We start from the raw sequence: 22955 nt of genomic DNA, 5'->3' as shown, positions 1-22955 counted from the left end.
GTGTCCGGTCATTTCCAATAAGCATCCAGAGATGACTTTTCACGATCGGACGTGTTCGGTCATGCTCGACCGGACTCACCCAGCATCCAGTCATATGGTGATTCCCTGTGTGCTACCACGTCAGCAGGACCGGACGCACCCCTTTAGCGTCCGGTCACTCAGTGTCCTAGCGTCTGGTCAGAGACCGACGCCAGCAACTTCACAGCTTCTACTGACCGGACACACCAGTCCTACCGAGACCAGCGTTCGGTCACTTACAGTGACCTTCGTCTTTTCTTTCTAGGGCGCCGGAGGCACCGTCGGACTGTCCGCACTCTATGGGTGGACACTCCACTAGTGAAGTTTCTAACCCTTGCTCAAATGTGCCAACCACCAAGTGTATCACCTTGTGCACATGTGTGTTAGCATATTTTCACAAACATTTTCAAGGGTGTTAGCACTCCACTAGATCCTAAATGCATATGCAATGAGTTAGAGCATCTAGTAGCACTTTGATAACCGTATTCCGATACGAGTTTCATCCCTCTTAAAAGTATGGCTATCGAACCTAAATGTGATCACACTCTCTAAGTGTCTTGATCACCAAAACAAAATGGCTCCTATCATTTATACCTTTGCCTTAAGCCTTTTGTTTTTATCTTTCTTCTTTTCAAGTCCAAGCACTTGATCATCAACATGGCATTACCATCATCATGTCATGATCTTCATTTCCTTCACCACTTGGAATGTGCTACCTATCTCATGATCACTTGATAAATTAGGTTAGCACTTAGGGTTTTATCAATTCACCAAAACTAAACTAGAGCTTTCACGAGGCCTCTAGAAGGTCTCAAAGAGTAAGGAGATCAGTCATTCCTGAAGATTACGAAGTTTATGAATGTGAGGAATTTCAAATAGAGGGTGATCCCACCTTATTTGAAGAAGCTATGAGAAGCGCTCACTCATCAAAGTGGCTTGAAGCCATGGAAGATGAAATGAAATCAATAAAAATCAACAGTGTTTGGGACTTAGAAATAATTCCTAAAGGAGCCAAGACAGTAGGCTATAAATAGGTCTACAAAACTAAACATGACTCCAAAGTGAATATAGAAAGGTTTAAAGCGTGACTTGTGGCAAAAGGTTTCACGCAAAGAGAAGGCATAGATTATAATGAGATATTTTCTTTAGTCTCATGTAAGGATTCTTTTAGAATCATAATGACGCTTGTAGCACATTATGATTTAGAATTACATCAGATGGATATAAAGACGACGTTCCTAAATGGGGATCTAGAGGAAAATGTTTACATGGCACAACCAAAAGGTTTGTTGTGGAAGGAAAAGAACGCATGGGATACTGTCTGAAGAAATCCATTTATGGATTAAAACAAGCTTCAAGACACTGGTATTTGAAGTTTGATAGTACAATAAGAAAGTTTAGGTTTCAAAAAAATATAGAGGACAATTGCGTTTATGTAAAGTTTTAAAATGGAAAATACATTTTTCTAGTCTTGTATGTGGATGACATCTTGCTCACTAGCAGTGATGTTAATCTACTACTGGAAACAAAGAAGTTCTTATCCTCGAAGTTTGATATGAAGGATCTCAGTGAAACTTCGTTCGTCCTAGGAATAGAGATTCACCGAGATAGAGAAAAGGGGGTTTTAGGATTATCACAAAAGATATACTTAGAAAAAGTTCTAAAGAAATATAGTATGCAAAATTGTAAGTCTTCACCTACTCCCATAGTCAAGGGCGATAGATATGGGAAATTTCAATATCCTAGGAACCAATATGAGATCGATCAAATGAAAGCGGTTCCATATAGTTTAGCTATCGGAAGTTTACAGTATGCTCAAATGTGTACTCGCCCTGACTTAGTATTTGTTACCAGGTTACTTGGTAGATATTAGAGTAATCCAGGAATAGAACATTGGAAATTAGTAAAAAAAGTTTTACGTTACCTGCAAGGTACGAAGGGTCTCATGCTAACGTATAGAAGATCTGATTCCCTGTACATCGAGGGGTATACAGATTCTGATTTTGCGGGAGATGACAGAAAATCCACGTTAGGATACATATTTACTCTCGCAGGAGGAGCTATATTGTGATAAAGCTCAAAGCAAACAGTCACTACATCGTCCACAATGTATGTCGAGTTTGTAGCATGTTATGAGGCCACCGGGCAAGTGAATTGGCTAAAGAAATTAATGCCCGGGTTAAAAGTGGTAGACGACATACATAAGCCACTCAAGTTATACTGCGATAATAATCCAGCAGTATGTTATGCTCACAACAATAAGTCAAGTGGTGCTACCAAACACATTGACATAAAGTATTATGTTGTAAAAGATAAAGTCCGGGATCATATAATTAGTCTTGAGCATATAAGAACAGAAAAGATGCTCGTGGATCCGCTTACAAAAGGCTTACCACCCAGCGTGTTCAGAGAACACTTAGTCGGCATGGGTTTAAGGGAAAACCTATGATTCTTAGACAATAAGATCCTAGTTGAGAATCTGTTTCAAAATAGAGAGGTGCATTATAGCTATTTAATCTAATGGCAACTGACCGTAATGATGAGGCACGCTCTATGCACTGATCTGTGATGGAATGGGAACAAGATAACGTAAGTAAGTTAAGTTTAAGTCATAAGATAAGATCAAGGGGGAAAATGTTAGATTGATCTCCACCAATTGACCCAACGGCCAATTAGGCCCGTGGATCCGTGCCCTGATGGGGGCGTCCAACCACTCTATGGTTGGTGGCCCCCCGTCGCACAGTGCTATAAAAAGGAAGGTGGGGGCCAGGGCACAAGGCACGAGAATCACCTGAGCCGCCAGACGCCCCACCTACAGTCCATAAATCCTAAGCTGATCTAGTGAGGGGGCGTTGCCAGCGACGGAAAGACCGTCACCGGCCACCGCCGCCTCTGCACCACCGCCATTGCGTCCGCGACTTCACCGCCGGACCTCACCACGTCACCGACAAGCACCCCATGACAAGCTCGTCTTCTACGAAGGCTGCCGATGGTTTGCACCTCCGTAACCTCTCTCTTTGTTTCTCGCACTAGCATGCTCTTAGATTTGCTATTCAATTAGATGTCTGTATGTATGCTAGATCTATGGCTAGATGATCCTGTTAATCTAACAAAAGTAACTTGCTTATACCATTGCGGGTGGCTAGAGGATGATGGACGTCGGCTTAGGGGTAGTGAATGACGGTGCATGAATAGAAAAAAAACAAAAGACTAAGAAAATTATATGGTGGACCATGTTTTTTTAAAAAAAAGAGTAAATAGTTAGAATTAGTTGAATAAAGACAACAAATTAGCTCCATGTTCTTTTTGATGACCTAAAATAATCAAAGATTTGATAATTGATTCTTAGAGATGCTCTAAATAATACCGTTAATGGGAAGAGTGATCTAGATTACTAAAAAGCAAAAACTTTTCAGAAAGCTGTCAGGACCATCCTATTGAAGGAAAAATCCAGTAATCCTATAAAAAAAGTTCCTCTCTCTACTTTCAAGAAAACTATCTGATTAGGATCATTCGTCATGAAGGAAGTGACATATGCAAATTAAATAAAACACCCGGATATTATCAAATCGCACATTGTCATTTGGCTCATTCGCCACCAAGAAAGTGACATTTGATCGATTCTGGATTTTCCTCTCCTTTACGAAACGATCTAGAAGGATGATGTTTTCTACTGTTATTGGACTTAAAGACTCGATGAGCCTTTCCCGAGATCTTCCACCCGAAATTTTCCAGGTATAGTATAGAAAAACACAAAAAGGATATAACTAAAATATTGTCCAACCCCGCGCTGCAAAGCAATCGCAGAATCGCTCCACACTCATCTCCTATCAGCGAGGCCAATCCTTTTTCTAATTCACTGTCCTGCTCATCATCTCTCATTATTTTCCATTGCCAGCGGTTGCCATAAACAAAACCCCATGACGCACGACTTGTTCGTGATAAGATAGTACACGTCCCTGTCCGTCCTGGTTTTAATTTATAGAAGACACCTCTCACCTTTCGCCGTCTCGCTCAGCCTTTTGCGGAGGAATATAAAACTGATACCTTGGCAAGCAACCGAGCCTGAATCCTGATCTGAGCCAGATGTGTGAGGTACCACGTGATGGAACGGAATACGCCCACGCCCGCCCGCACGAGACAACGCAGGCGGCGGCAGCGCGGATCCTTCCCGACCCCGCTCCGCTACTCCATTTTCCGCAACCGCCGGTTCCTGCCGCCTTCGGCTCGGCTTGCCGGCCTTGCAAGTTGCAACTGCAACCGCAACCTTCCTCGTGCGCGCGCGGCGGCGCGCCCAATTGCGTTGTCTGGGCCTCTCTGCAATCCTGTGCGCCGGCCGGCCGTTTGCGTCAGTGCTCACTGGAGACTGGAGTCACTGCTCACTGCTCAGTGTGCCTGTGGCCACTAATGTGCTGGTTGGTGGGAGTACGTCAGACGGCATTTACCAACAACAAAAAAAAAAGGAAAAAAATTTGCATCGTGCTTGTGATTTAGGGGGTGTTTGGCGTGGCTCCTCAGACTCCTTGGTAGACCTTGTGGACGTGTTTGGAGCGGACCCTGGCCTACGGACCTCCGCCAGGCACCAACATCTAACCTGGGCGTTGATGCGTGGCCCAGGCGTGGTTCTCAGGATTAGAACCAAACACGCCCACAATGCATGGCGGACCGGTAAAATTAAAATCATAGTTCATTTTTAAACGAGAGAGAACAATAGATCCTTCCTAGAGTGTATGAAGAAACAGAATTAGAGTTGCTTAAAGCTTTACCAAACGAGACCTTAGGGTGTGATGCTAAGTACCTGCTAAACACATCAAATTACTGATAGTATTAATTAATTTATTTATACTGCGAACAGTACACCGGTACCGAAATGTCTCGTGCCACTGAGCAAACCGAAATGTTTCCCAGAACGGTAGTACTAGTAGTATTTACAAGCACAGTGTTTCGTAATCACAACTGGTATTAATTTTCAGGGCTACGGACCCATCAATCAGGGATTAGGCCGTCACCCATGATGTTAGCAAAGCGAACGTCACTACCATTTGTATCATTAGATTTGGGCCCATTAATAATTTTGGAGGTTACTTGAATTCTCAGCAGCCGCCTGCAAAGGAGATCCAGGTCCAGTTACAAACTGTGCGCTCATTTTGTTGAAGGGATGGATAGATTAGGTACATGTACAAATATGATTACCAAATCCACATCGTCCAAGAAATGATTAACAAACCGCAGAACTAAACGACGTAGGAAAAGGAGTCTGCATTTGTCAGGTTGCGGAGTTCCTACTCCAGGAATCGTTGGGCTTTGCACGTCTGCCGCCTTTATCGTTTCATTTCTGAATGAACTAACACACAACCATAACCGTTTTTAAGTGCCCATCCTTTTTTTCTTAAAAAATAATATACATAGTACAATTCGTCCGTATTCCATTTCTCTTTTTAGCCGCTCCAAACAATCCAATTATTGTTGCAAGTGGTTTCAGATTCGATCAAAGTTATAGCAGAAACATCGACATTTTAGGACACCAAATTACTATGAAATATTTTTTTTCACAGTGTACTTATTTGATACCATAGATGTTAACTGTTTCTCTAGGAATTTGGTCACATTTAAAATAATTTGATTCCAAATAATTAAATCCAAAAGTCAGTTTATTTTGGTACGAATGGATACTACTGTTACTACCTCATGAGAACTCAGGTGACATGTACTAGTACTGACAATGATTTAAAGGTGACTTGTCACTAGTATTTATGGAACAACTTGGTGCTTTAGTTGTCATGATCATCATGCCAAGAGAGCGATTTTTGTCCTTTTAGTTAATATAAAGACGTGGCCATTGAGTAAATCATATATCAAATAATTCGCAAACGTTGTTATCTCTATGGAAGATGTTGCCACAATGGCGGGTGGTTAGATTCATTCGTACTCATGGTTGTCTTGTTGCAATTCAAAAATTATAGGATGCCGACTACACTGTTGCGATTTTTTTTATGGGAACCGCCGGATTGTCAAGTACTAATTGAATCCCCAATGCGTCGTTACTGATTATATATCGGCTTTCACACGTACGGTACGGAGATAGGCCTGAGCAATGCCCTAGCCTCGTTGTGGAATCTGACCGAGCTCGATCCACACCACACTGGTCTCAATACAGTGTGCTGTAGTGTGTGTACACACGGATTGAAGTTGTTAGTGGTGGTGGCAGCGCCACTCATTCACCATCTCCTCTCGTCATTTTCCCCCGACGCGACAACAGCCAACCCTGTCTAATCTATAGTGCGCTCCGTAGTCATTCCTCGTATATGGCCATGCAGCTCGAGCCTGTCGGCCCGGCTCAAGGCCGTTTTTTGGGCTCGGCCCCAGCTCGGCCCGGCCCGAAGGAGCAGGCCGTGCCTGGGCCTTACCCTAGGCACGTGGGCCAGCACGGCACAACCCGCTCCTCAACCGGAGGCCCGCTAACGGCTCGGCCTGCCCCCTCCCCGCGCCCCCGCATATATAAGCGGGGAGCATCGGCTTGAGCCGCCCCCGCTCGCCCAGTCGCCTCGCCCGCTCCGCAGTCCGCTCCCAACCCTAACCCTAATCCCCACTCGCTTGCCGCCGCGGCGCGGCGCAATCTCTGCTCTCTCTCTCTCGGCCGCATCCATGATCTGGCGAATCTGAGCTCTCTCTCGTGATCTCGTCCGTCGTCCCCAACTCCGGTGACCTCGATCTGCCTATCTGACCTTGTCTCCACTCCCCTCCCTTCTCCCTCTCTCCTCTCGACCTCTCGCTCTCGGTGAACTATGTGAGTTTGTGACCGTGTTCCCATCCGTCCCTCCTCCGCCGTTCGTCGTCGTTTCTAATCGATGTCTCTCCTCTAGGTGGCCCTCGTCATCTCCGGCACCGAGCTCCGGTTGCGCAGGTAGTCCACGAACCCTAACCCTAACCCTAGATCTGTTTTCTTGTGTTTCTGAGACTGAGCGACTGACCCTGGATCTGGATCTCTATCTCTCTGACTCTCTGTTTTTCTCCTCCGCGCAAGTCGGTTGCCGATGCCTCGTTCTCTTCCTATGGCATAGACCGGGCACGACGGCCGCGCGCACCGTTGAGGAACGGTGCTGGAGATCAGTCGTCCATGGTCAAGGTCGCCATAGCGGATGACGACGACGTCGTCTATCCACTCACCGACAACGATGACCTGATCGTGGCAGGGGTAGTCCCCGAGGACGACGACGACATCCGTGACGACGCTGCTGCGTTGTTGGGTATCGATGTCGGTAGCGGCTCTGCTCCGATCGATCTGGACGGTGGCGACGGTGGTGAAGGGGGCGGCGCCGGCGCCGGCGGCGATGGCGACAGGGACGCCGATTGGCTCCAACAACACAGATGGTATCTCATCTCTTGGTAAGCGTAAATCTGGTGTCTGGATTGATTTTGATGAGATCTATGAGACCGTGAATGGTTCAAAGATTTGAACTACTGCTATATGTAAAATGTGTAAGAGTAAATTGTCTGCTAGATCTTCTGCTGGCACTGGCCATTTGATTAGGCACCAGAAATCTTGTAGAAAAAAGACTGATCACGCTACTAGGGTTCAGTCTAGGCTTTCTTTCAATCCTGATGGATCTGTGCATAATTATGACTACAATCCCGCTGTTGCTCGATCTGAGTTGTGTCGGTTGATTGCTAGGCTTGACCTTCCATTAGGTATAAGTGAGACACAGGCCTGGGATGATTACATTTGTTCTTGCTCATAACCCTAGGTTTGCCAAGGTTTCTAGACAGACCACCACTAGAGATCTTGGTAAGCTGTTTACTGAACGCCATGATATGCTTAAGAATTTTGTGTTGCCTGCTGCTTCTTCTGTTGCTTTAACTTCAGATATTTGGTCTGGTAATGCTAAGGAGGACTATATTAGTGTTGTTGCTCACTATGTGAATGCTGATTGAGGAGTTATAGAAAAGGGTTATTGGTCTTAGGCTGATTGAGGTTAAACATTCTGGTGAAAATATTGCTGAAAGAATTGCTGCTGTGGTTGAGGAGTATTGTCTGATTGACAAGATTTTCTCTATCACTCTAGACAATGCTTCTTCTAATGCTAAGGCTATGAACACTTTGATACCTCTATTTGCTCGGTTACTTGGGTCCTGATCCTTTGGATCCTAGTAACCGTAAGTACAGTCTTGTACATCAACGTTGTGCTTGTCATATCATTAATCTCATTGTAAAATCTGAATTAAAGAGGTTGAAACCTTACATAGAAGATTTTAGAACTGCAATTAACTACTTAAATTCCTCTAATCAAAGAATTGCATTGTTCAAGGAATACTGTAATGCTAAGGGTGTTAGACCTAGAAAGTTTGGCTTGGATATAGATGTTAGATGGAATTCTACTTACCCGATGCTTAAACACTTGCTTCCATATAAGAATGTCTTTTCTATGTTCATTAATTCCCATTATGGTTCACAATTATTGACTATAAATCATTAGTATTTTGCTGAGAAGTTATTGGAGTTCCTAGAACTCTTCTATGACTCCACTGTTGTTCTGTCTGGTGTCTATTATCCTATAAGTCCGCTTGTTCTGCACCATATCCTAGAGATCGCTTCTCATTTGCATGCATGTGAAAAAGATCAAAATCTGAGAGTTACCGTATATCCTATGAAGCTTAAATTCCTTAAATATTGGCAGGACATACCTCTGTTATATTCATATGTATTTATTCTTGATCCTAGAGCTAAGATGAGAGGTTTCTTTAATGTGCTGCAATTACTTGGTGAATACACTGATTCTGAGTACAATTCATACTATGCTGATGTCAAAACTGAATTGTATAAACTGTTTAACAAATATGAGAGCAAGTTTGGTACAGCTAGGTCTCAAAGGGTTGCACAACCATTGCAACATACAGGTAAGAAAAAGCAGGCATGGAGAAGAGTCTTTGGCCATGGATCAGGTGTTGTTGGTCCTTCCCCTCTCCCTGTCACTTCATCTTCATCTACTTCTGCTGTTTGTGAGCTCTCAGCTTACTTAGATAGTGATAATGTCACTTCTTATGAGGATGATTTTGACCTACTTCTGTGGTGGCGTGACCACAAGCTAATATTTCCAATCCTGTCTATAATGGCTAGAGATATCATAACAGTTTTTGTATCTACTGTCTCTTCGGAGTCTTATTTCAGTTTGACAGGTAGGATAATTGAGGAACGGCAGCGGTGCTTGTCACCAGAGACTGTGGAGATGCTGACCTGCATAAAGGACTAAGAGTTAGGAGAAAAAGGGAACAACATGCTGTTGACAACAAAGAGCTGGAAGACTCATTCCAGAACTTGTACCTTGATGAAGATGAAGCTGCTGGTAGTGCTCCTGGTACTTAGTGAGGTTGAGACTTGACTCTTGAGAGTGTGTGTGATCTGTGACTGTGAAAGTGTGAGTGTGACTGTGAAAGATTTGTCTATCATTTGAACAATGGTTTGTAAGACTTAATTAAGAGTTGGCTGCACTCTTTCTTTTCTTTATAGGGTTTTTCTCATAAGGGTGAGTTTTATCTAGAAAGATTTTTAATGAGGCAGCATTACACTAAACAACTCATTTTGGATATTTCTGTTATCTGTTGGCTTTGGAGTTTGGAGTTTGATATCTCTGTTGGACTGTGAATGTATCGGACAATTGGACTTTGATTATGTGAATGTATGAAACTGTGATCTATGAATGTATTAAACATTTCAACATTGATTATGTTTGATCCTTTGAATGCAAGGGTAACGGGCCATGGGCTAGCACGGCCAGTAATTCTGGTCGTGCTTCGCGGGCCGGCACGACACAAAAACGGCCCACAGTGTCGTGCCTAGGCCGAAGGCTAGGCCCGCCTAACAGTCACGGCCCGAGAGGCCCGGCGTGCCGTGCCAGCCCGACTGGCTAGGCCCGCCTAACAGGCATGGCCCGGGAGGCCCGGCGTGCCGTGCCGGCCCGACCCCTATCGGGCCATGCTTTCATAGGCCCGTGCCATGCCGTGCCAGGCCGACCCGTTGGCCATCTATATCATTCCTCGATCCTCAGCACAGAAAGGCAGACAGATTCCTGAAATCGCAAGGCGCAAGTGGGGTGAATGGGGAGATGCACGCTTCTGCAGGCGCCTCCAAACCATTCGGGTAACATGCATGAACGCACAAGTTGATGCACGGAACAGAATAATGGTTGCAAATGGCATGCCTTGCCTTTCGTTTTCCTCATTTAAGGCGTGCAAGATCCAGCTCCCACGGCCCCTATCCTAATAAAAAGGTAGCCGCAGCCACGGGTCCCCTCCCCAGTCCCCACTCTCCACTAGGGCTAAGACAAAATACTTACGACTCATCAACTCACTCGACTTGTGGCCGGCTCAGCTCGGCTCGACTCGGCTCGTTTTAATTTTTTCACGAGTTGAGTTGTAATTCTAGCTCGCTATTTTAACGAGCCAGCTCACGAGCTGAGGCCTATCAGCCCACGGTCATGAATCTAGAAAATGATGATGCTGACCTAGAAGTGTGCACTTATTATATTGATATGTAATCCTTATTTTCAGCTGTTTCATATGAATTTTAATTTTATAATTGTTGTGGTACTTAAATGTTGATTTTATGTATTGTATCTAGGAAGGAGATTATGATGCTGACATTGAATCTGTGGACTTTCCTAAGTTTGTGGTGGCAAGCAACTAGTTAGAATGCTGGAACTGCATAATCATGGATGGACCAGCTATGTTGCGTGGTTGATACTTTTGATGAACTTTATATGTATTAATCATGTATGGCTGCATAACGGTAGACGTCACCTTTTGAAATTAATGTAGCATAAACATTATAAACATATGTGTCCTATTTTTTTAGCAGCTCGCGAGCTAAACGAGCCAGCTCGAGCTCGATAACGAGCCGAGGCGAGCTGTCCCTCTAGCTCGTAATATTAACGAGCCGAGCCGAGCTGGCTCGTAGCCTAACGAGCCAGCTCAGTTTGGATCGAGCCAAGCCGAGCTGGCCTCGATATCCAGCCCACTCCCCACACCTGAAAGTGAAATCGATCGCCTCCTTCCAGCCAAGTCATCCGACTCCGGCTAGAGAAATCCCCCGGATAGAGACCAAGTCTGCTTGCAGGTGGTGGTGGCACCACTTGGCCAAAGAACAAAGATGATCAGAGTCGGAAGACTGAAGTCCTGGTGGATCCAAGTAACGGTGTTCGATCCCCTTTTCTGATCTGCAGTTAACTGAAACGAAACTTTGGCAGGCAACCTGACAGGTCTGAGGATAGTATTCTGTTCACCAGAAACCACAGAAACCTGATACGTGAGCATCTTCCAGGATCACAAGATCATGCCTCCATGTCACACCAGAACAATAGATTTCAGTGGTATATCATCCATCAGCCATACATTGGTTAAACAAATAGATCAACGAGTACAACAACGCCCAGCCTTAGCTGTCCTAAAGAGCGAATAAACGATGTAAAGATAGACATGCCCGAATACAACAGTTCAGTAGTCCCTAAAGGCCGATAGCTCAAGACCAAAAATCTCGTCCTTGTCGTGCTCCGAATCAGAAAGCTGCATAATCAAAATCCACAAGCTACGTTTCGTGCTGCCTTGGCTATTATCTTATCTACACTCTACAGGGCAGACTAATGCCATGTACAGAGCAATTTGTCAATTCATGTCCCCATACAGAAAAAATGTGAAACACTGCTATCACCTGGGAGTTCTGGGTATCACGAGACGTAGTTGAGCAGCCACTCGAGGCACTGCATGAAACAGATTGCATAGGATAATGAATGTAAGGTTAGCAGCCCTACAAACTGTAGCATGCATGAATCATGATTCATGGCACCCAGTGTCTTTCCAAAAACAAAAGAGGAAAAAGGGGAAGCGTACCATTAGGCATTCTGGCAGGTCATCGTCCTGCGTCCTCATGTGAGTCTGCATATATGTAAAGAGCTACTCATTAGGCATTTCCAGTCTAACTAGAATCTGAGCATGTAAATTTGGAGTCTGGTATCTGTTTTGAAGCTAACTGACTTGAGCTTCTGGTAACAGATGTAACATGAAACTTATAGCTAGAAATGGAGGACTTGGGTGTTCACCTCCATCACCAAATGGCATGAGGACTCCTTGCCTGTGGCAAGGCAAGCAAGGGCTACCACTGCAGCTGCCACAGTCGAGGGCCAGAAGGAGAGCTGCTTATGGTTCCGAACTGAGAGGAAGGCCAGGTAGTTTGCCAGGTCCGCTACCTTGTCATCAGCATTTGCAGCCTTCAGATAGAACCTGCAACATTGGAACAGAATGGTACATTAGAACAGAATGGTGTTAGTCTCTCGTTACTTTTTTTCGACTGAATAGACAAGAAAGCAGGAAGTTGGTGGTACCATAGAAAATGGTGAGTTGTTGTGACAAAACACTTGAAGTTGAGGACCTCCTGAATCAGCCACTCCATGGCAACAACCTCACTCTGGCTGTAGGTATTGATCCCAACTGTAAAAGTCTTTTGAAGGACGCTGAAAGGGATCAAGCAGTGAAATTAATGCTGCGCATTGAGATTAACAGGAACAAGGAAAAGGAATAGGAAAAGAAAAAATGATCTGGAGAACAAAGGACATGCTCAAGTGCAATTTAAGCTAAATATACTTCTCTGATATGTCTTCCAAATGCGAATTATTGTAATACATATCAAATCAAATATATAAAAACATCAAGTCAACTAAAAAAATGCTAACTAGTATGCTCAATGCCTTTATCATAGATAACAGCACAATCAGGAAACCCAAATTTATGTCCTGGAAAAAAGAAACTTCTGAAATATTCACCTTATGAACACTTCTAAACGCAAGCTGCACAGATACCAAGTATCGGAAGGAACAAATGACAGATGGTTTTGCTTAAAAAAACAAAAACAAATGACAGATGGAAATGCATGGAAACCATTGCCACATGCAGATATGGTTCAGATTCATGATATGATTCAACGGTAAAATAGTTCTACTAAATCAAACCATCTCATCGGCCCTGCTAAAGCCTGTCAAAGACCCAAGGCACATTTCAGCGGTAGTGATGCAAATAGATAAAAACATAGCTTATGATCAGCATATATCCTATGAGGCAATGTTAGAACCAACACAAATTAAAGGAGGAGCTCACTCACTCAGAGTGCTACTGGTTACACATCAGTTGCTGCTAAACATTAATTCTGTCGATATCTAATTAGGCAATCTAGAAGGGCGGGCCTGGTGCAAGCGGTAGAGTCTTACCGCCTGTGACTGGAAGGTCTCGGGTTCGAGTCGCGGTCTCCTCGCATTGCACAGGCGAGGGTAAGGCTTGCCACTTACACCCTTCCCCAGACCCCGCACAGAGCGGGAACTCTCTGCACTGGGTACGCCCTTTTTTTTAGACAATCTAACTCCACCTATGTTGTCTCAACATAGCAGGTCCCAAGCCCTGGTAAAGGAGGAGGGTTGTGATAGATGTGGTGAGCCAATGTTAAATCTAGCCATTCTAATGGAGATGAAACCCGAAAGAAAACCGTTGGGGCGTAACCCTCTTAGCGATGCGCCATATCGGAACCTAGGTATGGTGTTAAATGAGCAAGGGCCGGGTCGTCACCCCCGTGACTCGCCGTGTCGTGATCTGGGCACGGTGTCAATTGAGCAAGGATCAGGTCGTCGCATCCTTAGTGGCGCGCTACATCGGCGCCCGGGTGTAGTGAAAAATGAGCAAGGGGCTTCACATCTGAGTCAACGGGTGCGAAGGGTAAGGAAGCTAGTCGAACCAACTAGTATCCGTTTAGGTAGTTGGAATGTAGGGTCGCTTACAGGTAAGTTAAGAGAATTAGTTGATACCGCAACTAGGAGGCGTGTAAATATATTATGCATTCAAGAGACTAAATGAAAGGGTCAGAAGACGAAGGAGGTAGATAATACAGGTTTCAAGCTTTGGTACACAAGGACAGTTGCGAATAGAAATGGAGTAGGAGTTTTGATTGATAAGAGCCTCAAAAATAGTGTGGTGGGAGTGAGAATGCAAGGAGATAGGATTATCTTAGTCAAGCTTGTCATTGGTGATATGGTCTTGAACATAATTAGTGCGTATGCCCCCCAAGTAGGCCTCGACGAGAGTGGTAAGAGACAGTTCTGGGAAGACTTAGATGGCCTGATTAGAGTTGTACCTAGTAGTAAGAAGCTTTTTATAGGAGGAGATCTTAATGGACATGTAGGTACTACAAGCACAGGTTTCAAGGCAGTTCATGGAGGTTTTTGGTATGGTACTAGGAATCAAGAGGGGGAGGAAGTTCTGAACTTCGCGGTAGCTTTTGACCTGATGATAGCCAACACTTTCTTTAGAAAGAGAGAATCTCATCTAGTGACCTTCAGTAGCGGACAACACTCTAGCCAGATTGACTTTATCCTCATAAGAAGAAAGGACAAACGAGCATGCTTGGCTTGCAAGGTGATACCAGGGGAGTGTGTTGTTTCTCAACATAAGCTTTTGGTGGCAAACTTTCGTTTTCAGGTGCATGCCCATAGAGATAAACAAGCTAAGATTAAAAGAACAAAGTGGTGGAAACTAAAAGGGAAGACGTCAGACGTATTCAGGGAAAAGGTTATCAAAGAGAGCTCTTGGAAGGAAGAAGGAGACATAAACAACATGTGGGAGAAGATGGCAACCAACATTCGGAAGGTGGCCTTAGAGGTGTGTGGAGTAACCAAAGGAAGTGGAGGCGAGGCTAAAGATACTTGGTGGTGGAACGAGGAAGTCCAAAGGGCTATTAAGGAGAAGAAATAGTGCTATAGACGCTTGTACCATGACAGGAGTGTGGACAACATAGAGAAGTACAAGGAGCAAAGAAGACTGCAAAGCGAGCTGTAAGTGTGGCAAAGAGTAGAACGTACGAATATCTTTACCAACGTTTGAGTACAAAGGAAGAAGAGAAGGACATTTATAGGATGGCTAGGGTTCGTGAGAGAAAGACAAGGGACTTCAACCAAGTTAAGTGCATTAAGGATGAAAGAGAGCATCTCTTGGTGAAGGTGGATCAGATCCGACATCGATGACAAGAGTATTTTGACAAATTGTTCAATGGTGAGAATACGGGTACAACATTTCAGTTGGATGACTCTTTTGATGACACCAATATGCGCTTTGTGCGGAGAATCTAAGAATCTGAGGTCAGAGAGGCGTTGAAAAGGATGAAAGGAGGTAAGGCGATGTGACCGGATGGTATCCTAATCGATGTGTGGAGATGCCTCGGGGACATAGCTATAGTATGGCTAACCAAGCTGTTCAACTGTAGTTTTCGATCGAACAAGATGTCTGATGAGTGGAGGAGAAGTATATTGGTACCGATGTAGTGCTAATTGATAAAAGCCGGACAGGAGTGAATCAGAAACTGGAGTTATGGCGGGAGACTTTGGAATCCAAAGGTTTTAGACTCAGTAGAACTAAAACTGAGTATATGAGATGTGACTTCGGCACTACTACTCGGGAGGAGGAAGATATTAGTTTGAAGGTCAAGTAGTGCCTAGGAAGGATACCTTTCGATATTTAGTATCAATGCTACAGAGAGACGGGGATATTGATGAAGATGTTAGCCATAGAATCAAAGCATGGTGGATGAAGTGGCGGCAAGCATCTGGTGTCCTATGTGACAAAAGGGTACCACAGAATCTAAAAGGCAAGTTTTATAGGACGACGATTAGACCTGCTATATTGTATAGTGCTAGAATGTTGGCCTACGAAAAGACTGACATGTTCAACAAATAAGTGTCGTAGAAATGCATATGTTGCGTTGGATTTACGGATCATACAAGAAGGGATCGAGTTCGGAACGATAATATACGTGATAGATTAGGGGTAGCATCAATTGAAGAAAAGCTTGTCCAACACCGGTTAAGATGGTTTGGACATGTCCAACGGAGACCTCCAGAGGACACCGGTGCGTAGTGGAATCCTAAGCCAGGATAGTAACGTGAAGAGAGGCAGAGGAAAGACCTGAAAGTTGACTTGGGTAGAGGCAATAAAAGGAGACTTGAAAGGATGGAATATATCCCAAAGACTTAGCCTTAGATAGGAGTGCTTGGAAGACAACTATTCACGTGCATGAACCTTGATTGCTTCTGCTGGGTTTCAACTCTAAGCCTACCCCAACTTGTTTGGGACTTAAAGGCTTTGTTGTTGTTGTTGTTGTTGTATCTAATTAGGCAATCTGACACCATGGAACCACCAACTAATATCAGTAGTTTTACTGAAATTAAGCATAGAAGGGAACTAGATGGCCTAGCTATAACTCACCAAATATGAAGAAACAGAATCTCTTAAAAATAGACATAAAAGTTGAAACATGTAATACAAGGGAGAACATTACCAATTGTATGGCTGGTTCTCTTCAATGCGGGTAGCCAGGGTGATGCAGGCAATGCCCAGCAACTGAAGGTTGCTCAAACCCTTCATATACCCTTGTGTCAAGAAGCGGTCCATCAATCCAATCCCCATAAACATTGTAACTGGGTGGAGGTTCATCAGACGTGAATGCTGCATTGCATAACAAAGAGTCACTCCTTGCAACCAAACTCTAATTTTGGAACAAATTTAGAAATGAATAAACATAAATTTGCATCACGTGATTTTGAGTCGTGAGATCATTGTAGCAGAGTACAAGGGAAATATAACTGTAATGCTTAATGGCAATTCAAACCTTCAGTTGTAAAAACAGTGATGACAGTATTTTCAGGGATTCTCTGAAATCTCATAAAAATACCAAGCACATCAGAAAGCTTAAATTGGGGATCGATATGAAATAAAGGGTATATACAGAGTTACAGATAGAAAATTGCATATTTAGATACTGAAGATCCAAGCATCCTGATTGCTCCAAGATATGATTCCAGACATGCAAGCAGTGTGCCGATGAGATAAGGGTTCAGATGCGAGAGAAATTCGGAGAAACATTGTTGTGTAACTGAACCAGATGCTTCTCCCTTGCTTATCAAACAGACCATGTAAACATGAGTACCTACTATTCAAACATAGCTCTGTTGGTTGCCAGAACCAGTGATATAGAATAAGAACTAGCATGAATACTGCCAGAAAAAAAGGTACACTACGACATCCTCACATCCATCTGCATAACATAGCTATTGTGAAATCTACTCGTCAACTAGTGTTAACAACAAGTTCAGTAGCAGATAACTACCCCAGTGCAAAATAAGAAAGAGAACTAACTAATCTGCTGCCTCAGCACGAAGGTATTCACATGAGACAACAGCTCTTACTGCAATCATGCAGCTATGGTGCTAGATTCGTATGCTACCGGTGCAACGCCGGCACAATGCAAGTCTGAACTCACTCGCATATGCTTGTACAGCCCTTAATACCGTATAAATTCGGTCACATCGGATGCATAAACTGAGGTAAACTGTTGATCAGAATGACGGGCAGAATTAGTATGCACTGACCTCAATGATCCAGTTCACCATGACAACACGTTGCTCCACGACGAGAGGGCCGTAGCTGTCGGGTATGGAGCTGTACACCTCAGTGTAGTCGCGCGCAACAGCCTCGCGCCGCTCGCGCCGCCGGAACCGCTCGTAGCTCTCCTCGTCATCCAAGTCCTCAAATCGCCTCCCCTGACACAAGCATTCCCACCAAAACATTATCAATTTACCAGATGAAACACCGCGCTGATCAATGCAATCGAACCCCTCCCAACAAATTGAAGAAAAAAATCGCTTAGAAACCGCTCACCGTCAGGAGATCGAGAGCGGTACTGGTGACGGCACACGCTTTTGGGTGCACGCAGGGGACGAACTGCTTGGCGAAGTCGAGGAAGAGGGAGAAGGTCGCGGAGGGCGCGTTGTCGTTGTCATCTTCGGTCAATGGGGAGCTGATCAGGGGGCTAAGGGAGTAGAGCGCGGAGCGGCTGGGACCGCTGAGCACCTCCTCCTCATCGGGCTCCGACGGGGTCAGCTCATCGCACGCGGAGGAGTAGTCAGTCGCCTCAGCGTCGTCGGCGAGCTGCTCCGGGCAGGCGAGGTCGGACTCGAGCACGGAGCCAAGGCACGACGACTCGGAGGCCTCGACCTCGGCGGGGAGCACCCTCGCGCCGCCGATCACCTCCGAGCACTCGGAGCCGGCTGGCCGCGCCTCGCCCGCGTCCGCGTCCTGGCGCCGATGCCTCTTCTCCGGGTGCTGATACGGGGCGAGGGATGTGGAGGAGTTGGAGATCACCTCGCTGTAGAAGCAGGAGGAGGCTGAGGTGGACGACTCAGCGGGCCGCTTCGCCGCAGCCGCCGCAGTCTGATCGAGGAGCAGCGGAGCAGGTCCTCTGCGCCGGCGGAAGGGGTTGGAGCGCGGCCTGGTGGGCACCGGCGCGAGCATGGTGGGAGGCATTGTGTGATCCGTGCGGCAGCGGCGAGTGCCTGCGGGCTGCGGCGTGCGCGTGTTGCTACAATGCTACGGCTAGGTACTGTAATGTGATTGCGTGTTTGGTTGTTTGCCTTTGATTATATAGCTCCTGCTTGCTACGGTGCTGGCAGCTGGCCGCTACGACTTGGGGAAGGGGAAGGGGAAGGGGAAGGGGAAGGGAGTGGTGATCATCAAAACGATGAAGGCCTAGCCCGAGAAGCTCTTCGAATTTAAATCCTGAACCAACCGTAAACCGTGATGGCGACGCCACGGGTCAGCTTCTCTGATCCCACCTGCAGCAAGAGTAGATTCACTGTCAGCCTCCGTAGAGAATGTCCGCAGCAGCTGCGGAACTGAGGAAACGCCATTGTCATGCCGTGATTCACTTTGCAGTTTTCTGCTTGATTCGGAGTGGCAAGAGGGAAGGGAAGGTGACTTTCATCTCTGCTGCTGGCGAAGTTCCCTTGAGGCGACAATTTTCTTCAGATTTTAATGGCCCATTGTGTTCCCGTCAGCAAAATCACAGCAACAAGTCATATTCCGGTTGCAAGTCAGAGTGGTCCTGAAATTGAAGATTGCTAGCATCTGCAGCCTGCACTACGGTTATGTGAAAGCAATCACACTGCCGGTGCTGGTCACACAGATTGATACACCGCCCATGTTCACTGCCTCAAGCGCCGCAGCCACCTGCAAACGCAACAAGCGGCTGCGCCTACTCAATCAGCTCCATCCTTGCTTCCGCCGGCATCAGCTGGCCCGCCTAGCGATACTTCTTTCACACAAAAAATTGCAGAACGTCAGATTTTATGGACAATCAAATTTCCAGCTAGGCCTCGTTCGCTGGTCTGAAACTTACTGAAATTGACTGAAAAAACACTGGTCTGGCTGAAATGTTATGAGAGAAAAACACGGTTTCGGCTGAAAAAGAAGCCGAACAAGCCAAATTTTCGACCAGCCGAACAGGGCCTAAATGTTCTCAAAATTTAAGTGCAGGCTGCGCTCAACGATATGAAAATATTACATGAAATCGAGAAATTAATCTCTTTTCTATTCCTTCAGAAAAGGGGACAACAAAACCTGAGGATAATTAGAAAACGTCATGCACACCAGGCTAGGTGCTTATGGGAATGTAGTAAATGACTTTTTGTAGACAGTGTACAAAGCCTGTTCGTTTCGGCTGGATTGGCTTATAAGCCATGGCTGAAAGTACTGCTGGCTGGTTTGGTGTGAGAGAAAAATATTGTTCAAGCCATGGATTATAAGCCAGATACGAGCAATCCAGCCGAAACGAACAGGCTATGTTCGACTGACAGGCACAGCACTTCTCGGAGCATATCATCAGCCTCGGACACAAGGTGATGTACCTCAGAAATGAAAATGGAAGTTTACATGATGTCAAGTGCCATCCGGATCTGCATCATGTTCTTCAGCAAAGTCATCCAAAAGAAGCAAGTAGTTGAGAGGGACTTTGGTTGGATTTTGTTCCATGCTGTATTCAACAGTGGTCTAGACTGATATTTTTTAGAAAAAAAATTCTATAATGATATGTATCAGTAAGCCATTTTGCTGAATCTGTTCACGAGCAAATTCGCAACAAGTCGGTGAAACACTATTCTTGGCACATCCCATGACTAATCAAGATGTTCTTCATCCACAAGGATGGAGCAGCATCACAAATTGCTTAAAATGACAACCCTTCAGGGCGCCTTCTCAATCCCAATATATGTGACGCAAGCTCCTCATCACCATATTGATTCAGCAACTCCACTAAACGGTCAGCACAAGATAACTCTATGAGGATCCCCCTGTCGACAACCTTCCTTCCCAATGTTGATGCCTCATGAATGTGGCCTTCCTCACACAGCCCAAGCAACAAGCTACCATACACATCAGAGTCACACAACACCCCGTTCTCCTCCATCAATTCCAGCCAGTAGCAAGCATCCAACGACCTCTTCCTTCCGCACAGCTCCCTCGCCATGGAACTGCCAGCGAGTGGGGTCAGCTGCACCCCTTTCATCATCATCCTCTGTGCCAGTCCTTCAGCTTCTTCTTCCATGCCAACTTTCCACAAGGAAATGAGTAGAACATTGTAGCACTGTGTACTCGAAACACTACCATCACCAACTACACGCTCCACCACATCATACGCTTCGACAACCCTCTGCTCAGTGCAAAACCCTTCGACCAGCGTCCGCATAAAAACACGGTTTGGCATCACTCCTCTCTCTGCCATCCTATCCAGCACAGCAAGAGCCTCGGCCGCCCTCCCCTTCCCACAGAGGCATTTCACCAAACACGTATAGGTCACTACGGTGGGTGCACAGTTTGCACCAAACTCACTGCCCTCCATCGCCTCCACCAGCCTCAACGCACCATCCACGTTCCCAGAACTGCACATCCCGTCGAGCACTGCCGTGTAAACCACAGCATTGGGCACACACCCAAACTCCGGCATTTTATCGATCAGCCGGTAGGCGACTTCGAAGTCCCCAGCCGACGCCAGTTTATGCACCGCGACCACGATCACGGGCACGGTAGGACAGACGCCGGACCCAGACATGATCTCAAGCACCGCCGAGACATCGCCGGTGGAGCCCGCCGCGCGAAGGGCGTGGTGGAAGCAGGCGGCGCCGGGCACGAGGCCGAAGGACCGCATATGGCGCAGGACGGCGAGGGAGGCAGGGAAGAGACCGGCGTGAGCGGATATGTTGAGGAGGAGGGAATAGTGCGGGAGCGGGAGGGGCCGTGGGGAGGACGAGAGGAGGAGCGGCACGGAGGATGAGAGGTCGGGGAGCGAGGCGGCGAGTGAGGAGAGAGTGTGCTGGGAGGGTAGCGGGGAGGACGAGGTCAGGCGCCATAGGAGAAAGCGGAGGGAGAGAAGCGGGGAGGGGAGCTGCGGGAGGAGGTGAGGCAGCCTGCGGAGAGGGAAGGCGTCGGAGGGTGACGGGAAGGCGCGGGAGAGCGCGTGTGAGAGCGACGTGGAGGACGGCGGCGCCGAGTTGAGGACCCCTAGCAGCGCGGCGACTTTGGGGTGATCGTGGTGAGGCGGGCGGGTGGAGAGGCGGCGGAGGAGGAGGAGCGATGCGCGCGGTGGCATTTGGTGGCGATTGGGACGGAGATGGCGGAGAACGGAAGCGCGGAGTATCCGCGTCTGCGTAGGCTGGATGCCGCCGGCTCGGCAGGGTCCCTGCGGCCCTGCCCATCTGTTCTTGCATTGAGCAGGGTCCATCACCCGATCTGTTCTTGCATTGGGGCAAGATTCTTCAGTTTTTTTTCTTAATAACTATACTTGTGGGTTGCAACGAGAGGATTGTAATACTACAACAACAACAATAAAAGTAACAAATTGGATAAGCCAGAGTTAAAACCCACGAAGAGCCTTAAGTCATAGTTCAAGCACATGCATAGCTGACACTCATATTCAAACATAGATCTCTAGATATATCATAAGCTTTCAAATCTCGTTTTATTACCTCTCCTATGTCAATTTTAGTATTCCTCTACCTCTCTTCACATTATTAGCTTGGCTTAGGACTCCACAATACACTGGTGTCTCTAATGGTCTCCTTTGGACATGGCAAAACCACCTCAATCGATGTTGGATAAACTTTTCTTCAATTGGTGTTACCCCTAGACGTGCGTGTAATCAGGAACCAAATGGTTACAGAGGCACAAGACACAAGATTTATACAGGTTCGGCCACCGTGTTAGCGTAATACCTACGTCCTGTGTCTTATTATTCTGTATTGATTGAGGTGTCCTCTGAGGGGGACCCCTGCCTCTTCTTATATAGTCTAGAGAAGGAGGGTTATAAGTAAAGTATCATATTTGGTACTATTACAATATCTAGTACAACTTGTAATCTTGCCGTACACGCCTCAATCTTATGGGTCGGACCACCTCTGATGGTGCGGCCCATGTCTTGTCTTGAGGATACCGGGAGGCATACTCCCACAGCTAGTCCCCGAGCCTGACAGTAGGTGACGTAGTCACGTGGTGCTAGGGTCAAAAAGTAGAAGACCAGCCGAGCAGGCAGCCAGTCCCCGGGCGTAGCCTCGAGATGAGACCAAGCACATTCACCGCAAGGTAAAGTGTGCCCACTTAGTCCCCGAGCCTGTTGGAAGATGAAGAATGAATCTTGTAGCAGGGTCGAAGAAGTCTGAAAGCTTGCCGTCGTCGTCTGACATGCGCGTATTAAGACCCCAGACGTGCTGTCCAAGATCAGCACCCTGATCCGAACAGCATGGAGCAGCTTGATAGCACACCGACGAGACATAGCAAGATCCGAGCAGCAAGGGAGTCCCCGGCGTAGGCGGCGATGTCTGAGCACCGAGGAGTCCTCGACGTCGCTGGCGATGTCCGAGCACCGAGGAGCGAGGAGTCCTCGACGTCGCTGGCGATGTCCGAGCACTGAGGAGCGAGGAGTCCCCGGCGTCGCTGGCGATGACCAAGCACCGAGGAGCGAGGAGTCCCCGGCATCGCTGGCGATGACCGAGCACCGAGGAGCGTGGAGTCCCCGGCGTCGCTGACGATGA

At 46.5% G+C, this 22955-nt stretch overlaps 2 protein-coding genes across 2 annotated transcripts; both read right to left on the bottom strand.

Annotated features, from left to right (window-relative positions):
* Positions 1-11393: 11393 nt before the first annotated feature.
* LOC136503819 (cyclin-SDS-like) lies at positions 11394-18992 on the bottom strand. Its single transcript, XM_066498778.1, has 7 exons — positions 17758-18992; positions 17469-17639; positions 16379-16545; positions 12390-12518; positions 12108-12288; positions 11899-11943; positions 11394-11768 (listed from the first exon to the last, which is right to left on the bottom strand). Exons 1-7 carry the CDS (start codon positions 18400-18402, stop codon positions 11736-11738), a joined length of 1371 nt encoding a protein of 456 aa, XP_066354875.1. The 5' UTR covers positions 18403-18992; the 3' UTR covers positions 11394-11735.
* A 494-nt stretch (positions 18993-19486) lies between these two features.
* On the bottom strand, positions 19487-21604 carry LOC136503809 (pentatricopeptide repeat-containing protein At5g47360-like). The gene has a single exon (XM_066498770.1). It carries the CDS (start codon positions 21515-21517, stop codon positions 20099-20101), a length of 1419 nt encoding a protein of 472 aa, XP_066354867.1. The 5' UTR covers positions 21518-21604; the 3' UTR covers positions 19487-20098.
* Positions 21605-22955: the final 1351 nt, after the last annotated feature.

The sequence above is a fragment of the Miscanthus floridulus genome, chromosome 1, assembly GCF_019320115.1.
Source record: "Miscanthus floridulus cultivar M001 chromosome 1, ASM1932011v1, whole genome shotgun sequence".
NCBI lineage: Eukaryota > Viridiplantae > Streptophyta > Magnoliopsida > Poales > Poaceae > Miscanthus > Miscanthus floridulus.
Note: the sequence above shows the minus strand (reverse complement) of the source record. Positions and strands in the feature narration are given on the sequence as shown.

Excerpts from the sequence above, each read along its gene's own strand:
- LOC136503819 (XM_066498778.1), bottom strand. The coding sequence starts at position 18,402 with ATGCCTCCCACCATGCTCGCGCCGGTGCCCACCAGGCCGCGCTCCAAC. Across the intron at positions 17,640-17,757 it reads CCGCTCTCGATCTCCTGACG|GGGAGGCGATTTGAGGACTT; the intron begins GTGAGCGGTTTC and ends TGCTTGTGTCAG. Across the intron at positions 16,546-17,468 it reads TGGTGAACTGGATCATTGAG|CATTCACGTCTGATGAACCT; the intron begins GTCAGTGCATAC and ends TATGCAATGCAG.
- LOC136503809 (XM_066498770.1), bottom strand. The coding sequence starts at position 21,517 with ATGCCACCGCGCGCATCGCTCCTCCTCCTCCGCCGCCTCTCCACCCGC.